Below are 17419 nucleotides of genomic sequence, written 5' to 3'. Positions count from 1 at the left end.
TGATACATGCTACAATGTGAATAAACCCTGAAGACATTATGCTAAGTGAAATAACCCAGACACAAAAGGACAAATACTGAATAATTCCACTTATATGAGGCACCTGGAGGAGGCAAATTCATATAGACAGAAAGTAGAATAGTGGTTACCATGGGGTCGAGGGAAGGGAGATTAATTATTTAATGGGCACAGAGTCTCAGTTTTGGATGATAAAAAAGTTCTGGAGATGGATAGTGGTGATGGTTGTGCAACATTGTGAATGTTAATGCTTACTTAATGCTGTTGAACTGTATGTTTAAAAATGGTTAAAATGGTAAATTTCATATCATGTATATCTTACCCACAAAAAAACAAAACAAAAAAAGAACTGTGGGACAGCCTGGGATCTGCCCAGGTTGGGTTGCAGGAGTAGCCCTCAAAAGTGAGGAGTCTGGATGCAGCATTAAGACCTAAACCAATGGACAAGTGTGACTGTCCTGATATCCTGAGGAGTGCACTTGAGACCATGGAAAAAAAAGCCAAGTGTTTTGCAACCCAGGCAACTTCGCTGCAGCACCCCTTGACTAAGCAGGGACATAGCAGGTACAGCCCAGTAAGGGGCAGACAGCCATGCTCCCCTCCTCCAAGGGCTCAAATTGAGACACCGTTCACTTCACCCAACAATTTTATAGGCAGAGAAATTCAGGTCAAGTCAACATGTCTTTATTGAGGACCATCCCTGTGTGCAGGCTTTGGAGGGGCCCTGGGGGAGATGAGTGCAGGTGGAGGAGAAGATCTCGAGCTATCAAAGCTTTGCTCCATGTCACAAATAACCTGCTCAAGGCCTCAAAGGCCAATATGAATAGGAATGGGATTGAACAGGATGGACGGTAAATGATAAGCTGGGTGCAGTGACGGGGCAGTGGCAGTCTGGGTGGACTTCCCAAAAGAAGGGGCTGCAAGTAGATCTTGAAGGGTGGAGGACTTGGAGAAGGGAGAGAAAGGGTTGTCCTGAGGCTGGGGAGCTGGGCATAGTGTGGTTGTGAAAGCGCTTGGCTAACCTGATGCACATAGTAGGGGGAGCATCACGGGATGTCAGGCTGGAGAAGGGGGGTCCAGGGCCCCAAACAAGGCTTGGATTCCTGGCTAAGGCTCCAGCTCTGGCCTGAAGGCAGTAGGGAACTCCTGCAGGTCCTAGATTAGGGTGGGCAGGACTCTTGTCCCCAGATGTGTCCATGGCCAGTCTCTCCAGGGCCTGGATGGTGGGATAAACCCTTTGGCTCTCTCTGTGTAGCCACCCTCAGAATTGCCTCTGCTTCTCTGGTCTTTGAGGCTGATGCAGCCTCGTCCAGAAGGCCATCTTCTGTTCCTTGAGCTTCACACCCACGCTTGTGGTAAAATCCAGCTGCAGGTACTTTTCATCCTTGTCGTAGCGTGGCCAGCAGGGTAGCATCCCACTACTGGGATTTCTATCCAAGAGGAGGAAGGAGAGAGGATTATTCATGTTCCTCTTCACCCTGCCTCCTAATCTCATCCTTTCCTCATTTACTTTCCCCTGGGGAACTGGGGTCCAAGGGGACTTTACAGAGATGATATTTAGTTATTTGTCATTTTATTTTAGAGACAGATTCTTGCCGTGCCACCCAGGCTGACTGTGATCATTGCTCACTGTGACCTTGAACTCCTGGGCTCAAGCAATCCTCCTGCCTTGGCCTCCAGAGTAGCTGGGACTACAGGTACGTACTACCATGCCTGGCTAATTTTTTAATATTTTTGTAAAGACAAGGTCTTGCTGTGTTGCCCAGGCTGGTCTTGAACTCCTGGCCTCAAGTGATCCTCCTGTCTCAGTCTCCCAAAATGCTGGGATTACAAGCATGAGCTACCATGCCCAGCAGCAGAATTGATATTTAGACATATCTTTAAGAAAGAGTAGGAAAGTGTGTGGTGAGGCCTTCCAGGCAGAGGGAACAGTATATGTCAGGTTTAGAGATACGAAAAACCAGGGCTTTTGGAGGAAGCACAAGTATAGCACTAGGTAAAAACAGGGTGTATGATATAGTAGTAATATTCATCGGGTGTCGGGCAGGTGGGAGGGGAGGAGGGGATGGGTATATTCACACCTAATGGATGTGGTGTGCACTGGGGGATAGACACACTTGAAGCTCTGACTCTGGTGGGGCAAAGGCAATATATGTAAGCTAAACATTTGTACCCCCATAATATGCTGAAATAAAAAAAAAAAACAGGATGTATGTGAAGGAGATGGACGTGGAAAGGAGATGGCTCAGGAAAGATTTTGAAGGGCCTTTCATGCCAGGCTAAGGGTCTGGGACTTTATCCTAGAGGCAGAGAGAAGCCATGAAGGGTTTAAAGCAGGTAAGCGACTTGGTCAGATGTGATTTCAGAAGACCGCTCGAATGTCCTAAGGAGGACAGATAGAAAGGAGAGCATGCAGACATAGGAAAATAGTCACAAGGCTAGCCAAAGCTCAGCTTAGATGTCAACTCCACCAGGAAGCCTCCCCTACCCACCAGGCTGGGACAGATACCTTCTCTTTGCTCTCAAAGTGCCTTGTGCTCCCCCAGAACAGCGCTCAGTATGCCAGATTGTCATTTCATGTTTTTGTGGGGCAAGCTGCTGGAGGATGGTGTTCGTGTCTACAACAGCCTTGAATCCCAGCTCCCAGTACTGGGGCTCACACAAGAGATAGCAGCAGGGAATGGCTGCTGAATCCTTGAACAAATGAAGAACGTGCGTCATGGACAGAGAGGGACACATTCTAGAGACATTTAGGATCCGATGGCTGGCTGGGGAAGGGCAAGGGACAAGGGGCACTCTGGTCGGGCTGACTGGACAGTTTCTGTGGGACATGCAGGGACAAATATCCAAAGCAGCCAGCCATTGGGTCTAGCACCCGGCAGGAAGACTGCCCAGATGTGTCAGTGGGTCAGACTCACCCTGTTCGGGCAAAGTTGGCCCAGTATTTCATCATCTGGAGGCTAAGAGCCTTCTCTTCACCTGTGGACGGGCCTAGGTGCAGAATGGGATGTGGCATTTAGGACAGGGCAAGGAGTGCTGACTTCTCACCCTGCTCCTCTGCTGCTGCCTCTGTGGCAGAAGAGTTTCATTTGGGAGAGCAACCCAGATTAGGAACTGGCTAACTCCCTGTGGCTAGCTAACGGTGAGGTTGGGTCTTCATACAGAGGTGGAGAAATGGGACACCCAGTGGGGGTGTCAGGTGGGGCTTTAGCATCTTTGGAGAAGGGGCTCCCAAAGATGAAGTGAATCTCATCCCTGTGGTCTGCCCCATCAGTGCAGGGTTTGACAATTATGCCTTTAGGACCGCAGTGCTTAAACTCGTACAGGTAGACGGGGAGGCCAGCATCTATGGAGAGGGAAACTGAGGAAGACTACAGGAAAAGCCTCAGCCTGGGCTTCCCACCCACCCCCATGGATCCCACCCACCAGCATCAAGCAAGAGAAAGAGCTTTGGCTTCAAAATCAGGGAGCAGACTTGAATCCTGTCTGTACTATTCATTAGCTTTGTGACCTTGGGCAAGTTACTCAACCTCTCTGAGTTGCAGTTCCTCAACTGCAGACTGAGAGTGCTAAAACCTAATTCATGGCATTGTGGCAAGGATCATGGAAGCCTTCTTTTCCTTCTTCTGAACCTTCCTTTCTTGGCCTGGCATTTCAGGGTCTTGAGTGTCTGCCTTCTCCAGCCCCACCTTTGACCTCTTAACCACATGTTCCCCAAACCCAAATTAGCCTGGGCAGGACTTTCAAGGTGCCCCTAGGCTTGTCCTCTCAGCCAGGAAGCCTTCCCTGACCACACTAGACTTTTTCCTCTGGGCTGGCTGAGGTTCTGCCCTTGTCCCTAAGGAACAGCCCTTCCTCCCTTATAGTTAATAGCATGCTGCCTCCTCTGTGGCATCTTGAAATCGTACACCAGCCCAGAAGTTCAGAGAGAGTGGGTGAGCAGCTGGTAAGCCCAGTTGGTAAGCAGCACAGCTGTAGAGTGGGCTGGGCCAGTATAGCTACTCTTGGGGACCCCACATACCCTGGTGGTAGCAGGCAGTCTGCAGAGTAAAGTACACAAAGGTGGCATCTGCACATAGGTCCATCACATGGTTTCGTAACATCTTCCAGTCACACTCATCGATGTCACCCAGATACTCCTCCATCACAAGTGGTACCTGCTCCTTGGTGATATTCTGGGAGGGGAGGCCACACCTACCTTGAGGCCTGGGTGCCAGCTGGGCCAGAGGTGGGCCCCCCAGTGACTTGGACCCAGGCTCAGTGCCCCCAGGAGATTTTGGCCTGGATAAAGGAGAAAGGGGGGCTTCCTGGGAAGATCTCCCTCTCTGTTGATTCTTACCCCTGATTTTGCTACATAATTGCCTCCCATGACCCTGAGGATGCCTGGGGGACCTTGTCCATCAGCAGCCATCTGATCCCATGCTAAACCCCAGGCCTTCCAAGAAAGATCTCTATCCTGGCTGAAAGCCCCTTGCAAAGAGTAGCTACTAGGTAAAAAAAGGGGTCAGCCCTGTCCAAACTGAATACACCTGCCAGCTCAGCCCTCACCCACAGGGTGCTGCTACTCCAGAGTATCCTGGCGATGGCTTCTGTTTTCATTGTGCACTGGTTTAGAGGGAACTTCATGACCTGTTCCCAAGATAAGGACCCAGATGTGAGTCAGGCCCGAGCATATGGAAGGACTCTGGCTAGAGCTACACCAGGTCCCAAGGGTCTTTCCCAGACAGAGCACACAGCCCAGGAAAGGCCCATGACCCTCTCTTGCCCTTCTGCTTCCATCCTGTCCATCACTACCACCTGGGACAGAGCTGAAGTGGGGCTGGGGCTGGGGTGGTGGGGTGCATCCTGAGCTGGGGCATCTACCCTGACCCAGGAGCAAGGGAGGGCTCCAGGATTTGCAGTTGCCTGGAGGCTTGGGAATGGATGTGATAAGCCATCTAAACTATGATCTGAGAATTTGGGGTCCCCAAACCTCCAAGAGGCCACACTCCTCCCTTCTTCCCCTCCATCATTCCTGGCCAGTTCTCACTACAGGAGGCTCCCAAACACATGGGCATCCCTTGGGGAGGGGCTACTGGTATCTGACCTGGTGCCCAGCACTGCCCAAGGGGCATCCTCTGCTACCTTTACTGTAGTGAACACCCCTTCTACTCACTTACATAAGGCAAGAGCCAACTGAACTCCATGTTGTTGACACCCAGAAGGTAGGGCACAGGTGAAACCTGCCCCTGGGTCAGGAGCACCGTAGGATCATCTGGGAACACGATACCATCCATCACAGGGCTCATGAACCATGTAATCTACAAAGCAAGGGGCATTTCCAGCCAGCCCTTCCACATATCCTCCCAGGGTCCCTGTGACCTTGGATACCCAGCTCAGCAGGTCCCCCTCCAGAGCCCAGGAGTCTGAGGCTAAGGTGGAAGGACAACTTGAGCCCAGCAGTTGCAGGTTGCAGTGAGCTGTGATCGTGCCACTGCACTCCAGTCTGGGTGACAGAGCAAGACCCTGTCTCTAGAAAAAGAAAAGAAAGAAAAAAGAAAAGAAAACTTGAATTGCAAAATGTGGCCTGCTCACCTCTCTTGGGTCTTCCTGGGAGTTCAGGTGCTGGTGGAAGAATCTCTGTAGGAGAGAAAGGGATCAGAGGTACAGGAAGTCTCCCCAATGTGCTCCTGCAACAGGGTCTCTGGGGAAGTAGCTGGGGTCAGCTAGGTAGGGATAGGAGGGTGGCCAGCAGGCAGCCAGGTAAGGCAGCTGGAATGCTTTACTTACCATCTTCTTGGACACGTGTATCACCTTGGCCCCTGAGAGTGGCCTCAGGCACGCTACCAGGATCTGTGTGCTGTTGTGGTTGCAGCCAGCCAGGCGGGCAACCTTCTGTAGAGAGAAGGGGTAGGGGTCAGAGAAGTTTGGGGCTGTTTCCATCCTGCCCCCGAGCCCTGGGGGAGGAGAGGCACCCACCTTGGCCACCTTCAGTGGGTCAGGAGTGATGAAGATTTTGAGTACAGCAGTGCCACTCTGGGAAATGGCCTTATGGAAAAGACCCCGGGCTAGGGTTGACATCATCTGTAATGGTAGGGAGCAGGGCACCCATGAGATGCCTATGTAGGACCACTTGAGCTGTTTTGGGTATCTGTCTGGTCATGGCTGGGCAGCCAGAGGGAACTCAGGGAGGGCAAGCAGCTGGGAGGAAGTCAGGAGTCCTAGGTTGGTGTTCTAGGCATACAGTCAGTGCCTTCCTGCTTCTAGTCTGTGCAGTGGGCCCCAGGGCTTCCAGAGGGGATCTGAGATTGTGGGAGAGTATCTGCTAGTGTAGGGAAGAGGTCTCTCTCTGCTTTGGGGCTAGAAATGAGGGGCAGGTGGGAGGAACCCCATGGTTTTCGCAGCCTCAGTTACCTGTGCTAATGGCTCTTAGCCTCTGTACATTGCCCAAGTTTGGGGAACAAGTACATCCTGGGCCTCCTGTCCCTTGGATACCTCAGACTTCATGTGCCCCAAACCTACTCCAGCCAATTCCTATCTGGGTGGCATTTGTTACCCCACACCACCCACTCAGCCTTCCCTATCTCTTCTCCCGAAACCCAGCTGCTCCAGGCCTGTGCGTTTGGCCTCCTGCATCACTCTGAGCCATGCTCTACTGTTTATCCCTCCTGTCTCTGCTTTAGAATCAGCTCCTTTCCTCCATCCCCAGGACAGCTGCCCTGTGATCTCCTCTGGGATATACCCTACCCTTCCTCAGTTGGTTTGTAAGTCTTTGCTCCCGCTTCTTACTAACCCAGTCCCATGCAGCAGACTGAGCCTTCTCTCTAAGTGCACATCTGATCGTATCATTTCCCTGCTTGAAACCTTTCCCTGCTTTCCGGCACACTTTGGATAAAGTTGCTTCACTTCTCTGGGCCTGTTTCTTCATCTGTGGAATGAGGACAACAATACTTTTCTTTTTGGACTATTGAGGGAATTAAATGAATGAATATGCATAAGGTACGTAGAAGAATGCCTGGCACACAGAAAGTGCTCAGGTGTAGTGTATTATTAATATTATTACTGTGGCCAGCAAGGCCCTGTGTGATGTGCTCACTTCCCAGCCAAGTGGCCCTTACAGGGCACCTTACCTTAACCCACATTACAGGCACATTTCATGTCAGCAGTCGCCCAGGAGTCAGAGGCAAAGCCCTGTCTCCAACTCAGGCCTGGCCTATGGGCCCAGCCCTACCCTGAGGGCAGATGATGGCCTCTGTCCTTGGGCTAGAGCTCTGGGAGAAGGTGGGAGGCAGGAGGTGCTGACTATGCCAAGCCTCAGCACTGCCTTTCCTGGGGCTGGATTTTCCCATCAGTGCTATGGGTGAACGGAGCAGACACCCTTGGCTGTGAGGGGAGGTGGCCTTGGCAGGGTTGAGGGCAGGTCTGTAACAGGCATGTTCACGCATTTCTGCACATGTGCCTGTGCAGCGAAGGATACACTTGTGGAAACACGGTGGCCTGCCTCTGTGCTGGGCCCCTCTGAGCATTGCACTCACCAGTCCTGAGATGCACATGGCCACGGACGACTGGCCAAACGGGGTCACAGAACCTGGGTCTCCGCAGAAGGCCATGATGTTCTCCTGCACCCAGCGCAGAGCCACCACCTGGTCCAGCAGTGCCCAGTTTCCGCGGGCTTGGCTGTACCCCATGCTGGGCGCGTGGGGTTCACGGTCAAGGTCCCGGGCCTCGACAGTGGGGGGGGCGTAGGGCTCCCACCCCGCCCCACCTTGCCCTTCTGCGACCCAGTCCTGCGACCACACCCCCTTCCTTAGAGTTAGGCCTGCCCCATTGAGACAGAATGGGGCGCCAGCTCCGCCCACCAAGCATCAGGCCCTGCCCCCGCCACGCTCCTCAAGCTGTCCCGCCCCATAGGGCACGCCCTTCCCTTCCACCTCGGGCCTGAGCTGAGGTCCTGAGGAGGCCCCGCCCCTGGCCCCGGCCCCGCCCACCTCAGGAAGCCCAGGATGCCGAGCCTGTGCTGTAGAGACACGAGCACCACTTTATCGCGGGCGGCCAACTCGGAGCCCTCGTACGTGGAAGCGGTGCCCACGAGGAGGGCGCCTCCCGGGAACCAGACCATCACCTGGGCGAGGAAGGCCGAGGCCTGAGCGGGGCAGTGGGGTGGCAGAGTGGGACCGCGCGGGTAGTCAAAGACCGAGTACTCACCGGCATCAGAGGGTTCCCACGCGCGCGCGCTGGCGCGTACACGTTCAGGTACAGACATTCCTCACTGAAGCGCAGCCACTGGTATGGCTTCTGCGTGTTAAAGTATATGAAGGCTATCTGCCCCCGGGGCTCCTGAAGACACCTGCAGGCACGATGTGAGTTGCGGCCGCTGAAATGGGGAAAATGGTTTCAACCCAGGTTCCGCAGTGAGGGGATAGAACCAAAAGCAAAATCCAGGCAGCCTATGTGCGCGTGGGTGTGTGTCCATGTCCAAGAGGCCTCCACTAGCCTTAGGGTCCAGGATTGGGAAGCAGGCTGGCTTCCACTGGAACCTTCCCTCTGCCTTGCGCCTCACCCCTCGGGTCTGCTGGGGAGAGATTCCCAGCTCCTGTTGGAGACACTGTTGGTGCTGTTACGGGAGTCCCCGGTGCCTCCGTCTTTCACGCCCCACCCTCCCTTCAGTCTCCCTTCTGCCTCTGAAACAGCTCAAGAATATGGTTCCTTTCCTCTGTCCCCAGGACTGCTGTCCTGTCAAGGCCATCAGCACCTCTGATCTGGACAGTGCCCCAGCCTCTTCACACACCTTTTCCAACTTGCCCATCACACTCTGGCTGACCATGTCACACTCCCCTTCTTAAAATGGTCCCTGATATGTACAACTATGATGTATCAATAAAAACAAACAACAATTAAAAAAAACAAAACCATCCTCGGCTCCCCACTACCTCGGGATAAAGTCCAAGTTCACGTACACTGACCCAGACCCTTTCCATCCAGTCATCTTCTTTCCAGCCACCCGCTGCTCCAGTTACATATGGCCCCTTGCCTCCCACCTCCAAGCCCCTCTGCCTCTGTCCTCTCTGCCAAATGCCTTTTGCTCTGCCCAGCAAACTCCTACTCATTGTTAAGGCCCAGCTCAAGTGGTGCCTTCTCTTCTGCTCACTTCTCCTTCTGTGCTCCCAAAGCTCTATGCACTGTTGACGGTAGTGCTGGTTGGAGTTATTTCAATTGGTTCTTTTTCTCCCCAAGTGACTGCGATGTCCCTGAGGGCAGGGGTGGAGGTGGATTCATCTGAGTCCTGGCACCCAGCCCAGTGCCTGGACTGTGTGGACATTTGGGGTATTTATGGAGCATGGGCTGTCCGGCCACCTCACCTTTCCTCTCTGCTGGCCCCATGCCTAGGATGACTATTCTTGTAACAGTTGATTAGGGACCGCCTATTCCTCTGCTTCCTTCTCTTGTCCCAGCCTGTTCCCAGAGCACCACCTACTCGCTTTCATCAGTCCTTCCAACAACACTTCAACACACCTAGATCCAAACCTACCCTCTCCCCCCCACCTTCCCAGCAACCATTCTATCTCTCTTTCCCTCAGGCAAAACTTTATAACAAATTTTCTTCCCCTCCACCTCCACCCAGCCTCTCCAAAGTCACAGCAGGCCTCTCATCTCTATCTCTACAGATTGTTTTTGTCTTCCTTGCTTGACTTCTTGGCAGCAGCTAACATTGATATTCAAGCACTGTCCACTAAACTACATCTAGCATCTTACCAGGAGAGCCAGGGATCTTCTAGCCAAGAATTGAAGTTATGAACAGCTGAGGCTTCTGTCCCCATCTCACCACCAAAGCCACTCCTGCCATGGTCACCAATGACCTCCACCCTGCTAAGTCTCTGTCATCGTCTTACCTGCCCTAGCAGCCCCCAACATGGTTGGCCATGTTCCCCTTCTTGAATAGCTTACGTCTCGAGGCTTCTGTAACACCCCATTCTTCTGATTTTCCTGCCACCTCCTTCTTGGCTCCTCCCTCTCTCCCAGGCCTAAGTGTGAGAGTGCCCAGGCCTCCACCCTCCGTTCGTCTTATTCTGACCATTCTCTCTGCCATGTTGTTCTCATCCAGGCCCAGGGCTTCACACCAGTGACATGCTGATGACCAATTTGCCTCCAGCCCCTTCTAGCCAACCTCCTACCCAGCCTTTCCACGTGGATGTCTATCCACACATCAAACTTAACATGGGCCCAAATGAACTGTTCTTTTGCCCAAACCTGCTCTTGCCCTAGTCTTCCCCATTTTGATAAATAGTACCCAATTCCCTTCTCTGCTCTGGCCAAAACTAGTCATTATCCACGATTCCTCTTACTCCTTTGTGGCTCACATCCAATTCTCTCCAGCAAATCCTGTCAACTTTACCTTCAAAAAAATAAATTTGGAGTCTTATCACGTCCTGTCACTGCCACTGTAACTACCCTGGTAGAAACCACCCTCTCTGCAACAGCCTCCTCTCTCAACAGCTCCTCCCTTAACTGCCACCCCATAGGCTGTTCTAAGCAATCCACAGATTCTTACACCTGACAACTCCATGTTCCAAACAGCCATTGATCTGACAGCTCATGGCCAGCATTGTAACAACTGATACCCAGACTTCTGTAGAGTGGACACCCTAACCTCCAAACCCCTGATCCCCAGGGTTGTAACAATGTCATCCCATGTTCTGTCACTTGATCCTTTGGATTCTAAGTAACAGTCACAGAATGTTCAGAATGCCTGGGGTTCTCTCAGTGACAGCCAGTGTTCTAACAGTTAACACCCTGGTATTCTAGTAACAGTCAGTTATGTTCTAAAAGTGGACAACATGTTCTTAACCACTAGACATCCAGGGTGGTAGTTGTAGTTTTTTATATTAGCTGACACCCAAATTCTCAAAGTAACATTTTTCTAAACCCTCATTGAGATTTCAGTGAGCTATGATACTGATACTGAACATTGTTAGTGATTGCCACAGAGTGTTCTGGACAGTGGGTTATTTCAAAATCTGAATAAACAGTAAATATACTTGTTCTGGGTAAACTGCCAAGTCCAGTGCTTCAAAAGGCAGTCATTGTCCCAGTCGTGTTGGTGTGACTTAAGGCTTCAGCCTGGCTGAGGTGGTGTCTAGACCCTGGGACTTTACAACTGAGACTGAGTTGGTGCATTCTCCATGTGGAGCTCCCTCTGCAGAGAGGGGCTGGTGGTGCCATGGGGCTTGTCCTTGGGCTCAAGCCCCAAGAGAGAGGAAAGAGCTCAGGGCTTGCTCAGGGGTGTGGGGTAGGAGTGAGCACTGCTCCTCAGACACATTTAGGAAAACTCAGCTCTCCTTCAGGTCCTGGGGCACAGTCAGTGACCACCTCCCCCTTGCCCGGAGCTCTCCCGTGAGAAACCAAGAGCAGCATTGTCAGTGCCTTAAACACTAATCAGCTCATTATAGAGGTTTGGAAACTGAGGCCCCAAATGGGCCCCAGGCTTGCCCGTGGTCACACAGTGAGTTCTTCTCAGTAAGTTGTTGAAAGCCCCACCCAGAGGCAGACACAGGTCCACCACCCTCCTTAGGGTCTGTCCACCTTCCCGTTGACAGTCCTCTGGCTCTTATGCAGGTGGGTAGGTGGTGGCATCTCTGATTCCTTTCCAGGGCTCCAGGGGTTCTGGGGGGGCAAACCTGTGGACACCCACAGGAGGTCTGGAGAAGGGGACTCCAAGGAAGACATGGATGGGCATCTTCCCCATGTGCATCTGTTTTCCTTGGAGGGTCCCATATTTGGTGACCACTAGAGGCTTTTTGGTGTGCAAGGCACCTGAGAAGAGAAGGGAGAAAGCTCAGCCCAGCTCAGCAAATCAGTGACTCAGCCATAGATGGGACCCTGGCCCATCTGCCATGAGGACAAGCTGTTGCTTTCCCTAACAATTGATCATAACAATAGTGTATTTGCCTACTTTTTCTTGTGTTTCTCTCAGACTTTTTTCTTTCATTATTTGATTTAAGATTTCAAAGCCACATTGAAATCTTAAATCAAAAACATAGAAGTTCATATATATTATATGTGCCATTTTTCTGTGTCATTTAATGTCAATAAATGTGTCATTTATTTTGATTTCTTTTTGTCTGATATTAATATGGCTACACTTCTTTTCTTGTTGCTAACATTTGCCTGGCATAGTTCTGGGAGGAAATCACATACATATATTTTGATTCTTATACATATATGCTTCAATACTTGTATGTGCAAATTTATACATAATAGACATACATGAGCCAGCTCATCTATAAAGAAATATGTGGAAATATGGACTGGGCACAGTGGCTCACGCCTATAATCCTAACACTCTGGGAGGCTGAGGCAGGAGGATTGCTTGCGCTCAGGAGTTCGAGACCAGCCTGAGCAAGAGCGAGACCCCATCTCTACTAAAAACAGAAAAAAAAATTAAGTGAGTATAGTGGCAGGCTCCTGTAGTCCCAGCTACTTGGGAGGCTGAGGTAGGAGGATTGCTTGAGCCCAGAAGTTTGAGGTTGCAGTGAGCTATGATGATGCCACTGTACTCTATCTGGTGTGACAGAGTGAGACTCTTGTCTCCAAAAAAAGAGAAGGAAATATGCAGAAATAGAATAATCAAGTACATGCCTATAAACTCACATACACAGGCATACAAGTACAGTTATACATAGGTTACAATGTATCCATTCACAGCATACATGTTACACACACACACACACACACACACACACACACACACACAGAGTACAAGGATACTTATACCATAGCCAGCTCTTGGAATAGATATGAAATAGGTCAAGTTGAATCCAACTTTCTGCCTATGGGTACTTCTTTCTTCCTTTTCTAGGTTCCCATCCTGCCCCACTCCTATTGCGAAGAGTTGTTGAGGCCTCACATCTACTGTCCCTTCCTGAAGTGCCCTTGTCCATTTCTCCCCTTCCTCCCTTATCAAAACTGAATGGTTCTGTGCCCCAGTCCTTTGGGGCTCATTCTGTGAAGTGACAGAAAGCACATCTGATCCAGCTAATTACTGAACCTGGCTTTGCATCAGAATCATCTGGGGATCATTGCAAAAGTACAGATTCCTAGGCTCTACCCCACACTCTCTGGATGAGAATCTCAGGGTTGCATCAGGAAATTAGATTTACAAACCTCTCCAGGAGCTTTTGATGCAACTGGTTTTTAGCATAGCATTTGGAATCAGTGTGATAGAGCATACCCTCACACTCTGAGCTTCAGGTAGCCAAAAAAATACCTCTCTGCCCACATCCCCAGGACTCCACAGGTTTTATGTAAGCAATATCTGGGCACAAAAGGGTGGCTTTAATGGTGGCCCTTCAAGCATGGAGGCAGCCAGCAGGGGCAAGGGCCATCTCAAACCTCCCCTGTGTGTACAGCCCTTTCACACCGGCTTCCCCCTGGCACTAGGGGGAGCTGGGGAGGCCCAGAGAACCAGAGAGGGACAGTGACCAGCCTGTGGTCACATAGGACAGAGGCCAGGAGGCCAGGGTCTGTCACATTACCTGGATTTGCCCTGAATCCAGGTCCACTCATGATGGAATAGTCAACAACTGTAATTCACTGGTTCTTCATTATAGCGCCGCACTGTGCCCACACTTTACATTATCTCACCTCATTTTTCTAAAAAACGTATAGGGCAAATGTTATTATTATAGTAATATACAAATGTGGAAACTGAAGCTCAAAGGGGTTATGTAAATTGCCCAAAGTCACATGGAAAGTATCTCACATCAGAGCTCTGCTGTAAACTGTGATGTTTTTCTACCACTCCCCAGTCTCTGGGGGCACCTAACCATGTGTCACAGTGCTCTAGACCCCAGAACAAGGGCACCTGTGGAGTGGTCCAGATCCCAGCTGTGCTACCCAGAGGCAACATGTGAGCACTTATGAAAACAATATTCTGCTCTACCAGTAGTCATCAAGTGCTAATTAAAACCACCAGTTACAACTTCCACCTAATAAAAAATGGTGGCACCCAATTCTGATGGAGATAGAGTGAAAAGGACATTCTCATATACTGTTGATGGAGGATAGATTGATACAACACCTTGGGAAGATAATTTAGCAAAATGTATAAACAGCCATAAAGAGTTCACATGCCTTGATTCAGTAATTCCACTTTTGGGTCCCTTCCCTATGAAAATAGCCAAAACACATTAAAACAAAGACCTTTCTGAACCATAGTTATCTATACCATGGTAAATACTGGAAGCATCATTTATATCTGGGGACCAAGCAAAGTAAATATAATTATAAACTCAAACTATAAACTGCCTTTGATAAGAACTTAAGTGAAAAAAGCAGAGTATAAAATTATGTACATTCTAATATTACAGCTATATATAAATATGCAATAAAAAGACAAAAAGAAAATGCACCAAAATGCTAAAAGCAGTTTTAGCAAAGTTTCCCTTAAATTTAAAAAAATGAATGTATATAAGTAAAACTCATTTATGATAGCGGTCAGACTAGTGGTAACTTTGAGATATTGACTGGGAAGGGGTGAATGGGATGCTGGCAAAGTTCTAGATCTTGTTCTGCATGGTGGTTACTTTATATATAATATAATATGTATAAAATATGATATATAATATATGCAATTATACAGTGAAGATGTGTGCATCTTGCTCTATACATCTTATACCTCAATATACTTGTATTAATGTGTTATATTGTTTTCACAGTAAAAAATATAATACCAATTTTAAAAAGAAAGACATTGGAGAGTTGTTTGCAGGTAGTTAAGAGGTCCGTGTTGGGGAGAGGGAGGCAGAAGCAGGCCTCCTACTTGGGAGAAGGAAGGAAGGAAGAGGGACGGAGGGCAGGAAGGAAGGATGTGGCCATGCCATGCTCTTGGATCCCCTCACCTGGGCCTGTGAGGCAGGAGACATACTCCCCACTTTGCAGAGCAGCCTTGAGGCTCAGAGAGGCCAAAGTACTTGTCCAGACTCCCAGCTGGTGGGTAGATTAGTGCCTTGAAATACCGCCCTCCTTGTGCCTAGACCTTGTCTAAGTGCCTCCGCCCCACTGTCTCCCACCACAGTGGGAGACCCATCTCTGACCCATCTTTGGGAAAAGGGGGTCTGATGAGCTTCTGTGCTGGGCAGAGGGTAGGCGGGGGAACAGGGCACTTTTCATGTGACCACAGCCTCTTGCTCTGCATGCCTGGCAGATGGCAAAAGCACTCTCCTTTTCTCATGGTCAATTTTGTGGGTTCATCAGAGATGCCCTTTACTTGGGACTCCTATCCCACAGTTCCCATCCTTCCTCAATCCCAAAAATGTGGCAGTCACTGTCCAGTGAGAGAGGCCTGTCCCTGTGTCCCTTGTGCCCCCCTTGCCTGACACTGTCAGGAAGGGTTGGGGGTCTTACCTAGGGCTGTCTGCACCATCAGGCTGAGGGCGAGGCTCACACGCAGAGTCCACCTCATGCTCTGACCAGCTCCAGCCATGGGCAGGAGTGATGTTAACACTGCAGATGCCAGATGATAGCTGTGTCTGCAGTATGTGAGCACCAGGAAGTCCCACTTTTATTGTCCCTTAATCCCTACCAGCAGGTACTGGGACGTGAGGAGTTGTAACCAGCTTTGGACCCGCCCACAGCCTTGTCTCTGCCTTTGACGACAGGTCACCCTAGATAGTCTTGGCTATAAACAAACTGACCAGCCTGCAATCTCTGCCCAGTGTGCTCGTCCGTGCAATGGCTTAAAGTGGAGCTTGTGAGAGTCAAGCTCTGAGCACACAGTAGATGCTAAGATTGAAGCCGAACACCTGGTCACTTGGCCCCTCAGCCAACATTTCCTCTCTGTGGATTTAAGGGCCTTGGGCCTTTCTTCTCCCCTCTGCCAGTCTAGCCTCTCCCTTGCCGCTCCTTGGACATCCTCACTGAATTGGCCAGGACCACGGTGGAGCAGCGGGCTACAAGCCAGGCATGGAAAGTTAACATGGCCACTGCCTCACAGGCTCATGGTCCAATTGGGGGAGCCAGACCTGGAAGCTACCAAGATGTGGGAGCCAAGAGGGGTGCCTGGTGAGCCCAGGGTGGTGGGAAGATCCAATCATCTAAGTAAAGGATGAGGAGGAGTTTGCCAGGCAAAGGAAGACCCTGCTTGAAGTTGGGAGCCACAGCAGCTAAGTGTTGGGGGTAGAAGGAAAGAGGGTAGTTCCGTCTTCAACCAAAGGTAAGACAGTTCCTTCCCTGTCTCCCGCCACAGTCTGGAGTCCTGGCCCACCTTTGTGAGAAGGGGGTCTGATGGACTTCTGTGCTGGGGAGGGGGAAGGCAGGGGAACAGGTTATTTCTTGCGTGACCACAGCCTCTTGCTCTACTGACCTGGCAGATGGTTAAAGCATACTCCTCTCTTGGTCAATTTTGTGGATTCTTCAGTAATGCCCTTTACTTAGGACGCTTCTCCCATAGTTCTCATCCTTGTGACCCTTCCTCAGTCCCAAGGAATGTGGCACTCACTGCCCAGTTATGCTGACTGGGCTGTACACTCCTCTAAGGAAGGCCTGAGACAGACCCAAGGTGAGCCCCTGCCACCTATCCTACTGGATCTACACAGGCAACCCTCCAACATCCCTTGCCTTGCCCCAGCAGGGCTATGGCCCACTCCACTGTGCTAGGTGGGGTCAGGCTCTGGCTGGCTGGGCTCCTGTGGCAGGCAGCACCACTGCCTGTGACCCATGGTCATATGAAAAAGATGTCCACAGGCTTGAGGGGAAGGCAGTGGGGCAAGAATTCACAGTGAGGCAACAGCTCTCTCCAAAGAAAATCTCCGCCCTAACTCCTTGCTAGCATAACACTCTAACTCCTCTTCAAGCCTAGAATGGCAGAGGGGCTCAGGAATTGCGGAAATGGTTCTCAGACCATTATCTAGAAAATTCTTGTGTGCTGAAGTGGCTTGCAGACTTTAAGTCTACAGCATCCTGGGGTCTGGGATGACACATCAGTGTCTCCTTGTTATACCTTTGTTCTTGGCAAAGTATGTGTTTTTGTCTTCTAATGGCAGGTTTATGAATGATGCAGGCTTTCCTAAAGCCATTGAACAACATGGAGCAAGAGACTTAAAATTGCCTGCATCCTTTGACCAAGAAATTTGGTCTGGGAGACTGTCGAAAGCACAGTACGCAATTGTTTATATCGTGAGTGTCCTACAGTCTTGTTGACAACAGCCTCACCCCAACACAATGGAAGGGATGGGTGAAGAAAGGATGTTACATCTACAGAATATAGTCTATGCTACAGAGTTGGTAGCAGCATGTTCCACAAAATTCCATAGCAGCAGGCAACTTAGTGTGGTGGTTCTGAACCAGGCTGCCCGGGTTTAACTCCCGGCGCTGCTACTTAGTAGCTGTGTGACCTTGGCAAGTCATCTAACCTCTCTGAACCGCA

At 50.5% G+C, this 17419-nt stretch overlaps 1 protein-coding gene across 1 annotated transcript; it reads right to left on the bottom strand.

Annotated features, from left to right (window-relative positions):
- Positions 1 to 1279: 1279 nt before the first annotated feature.
- CES4A (carboxylesterase 4A) lies at positions 1280 to 15478 on the bottom strand. The gene is made up of 14 exons (XM_012660454.1): positions 15400 to 15478; positions 11608 to 11808; positions 8203 to 8345; positions 7986 to 8119; positions 7533 to 7686; positions 5977 to 6081; positions 5788 to 5892; positions 5593 to 5637; positions 5178 to 5318; positions 4567 to 4647; positions 4040 to 4193; positions 3238 to 3364; positions 2937 to 3014; positions 1280 to 1448 (listed from the first exon to the last, which is right to left on the bottom strand). The coding sequence occupies exons 1-14, from the start codon at positions 15476 to 15478 to the stop codon at positions 1280 to 1282; spliced, it is 1716 nt and encodes a 571-aa protein (XP_012515908.1).
- Between the last annotated feature and the right edge of the window lie 1941 nt (positions 15479 to 17419).

This window comes from Propithecus coquereli, unplaced genomic scaffold (genome assembly GCF_000956105.1).
Source record: "Propithecus coquereli isolate 6110/MARCELLA unplaced genomic scaffold, Pcoq_1.0 Scaffold67, whole genome shotgun sequence".
NCBI classification, from domain to species: Eukaryota; Metazoa; Chordata; class Mammalia; order Primates; family Indriidae; genus Propithecus; species Propithecus coquereli.
This window is presented reverse-complemented; position numbering and strand designations above follow the sequence as displayed.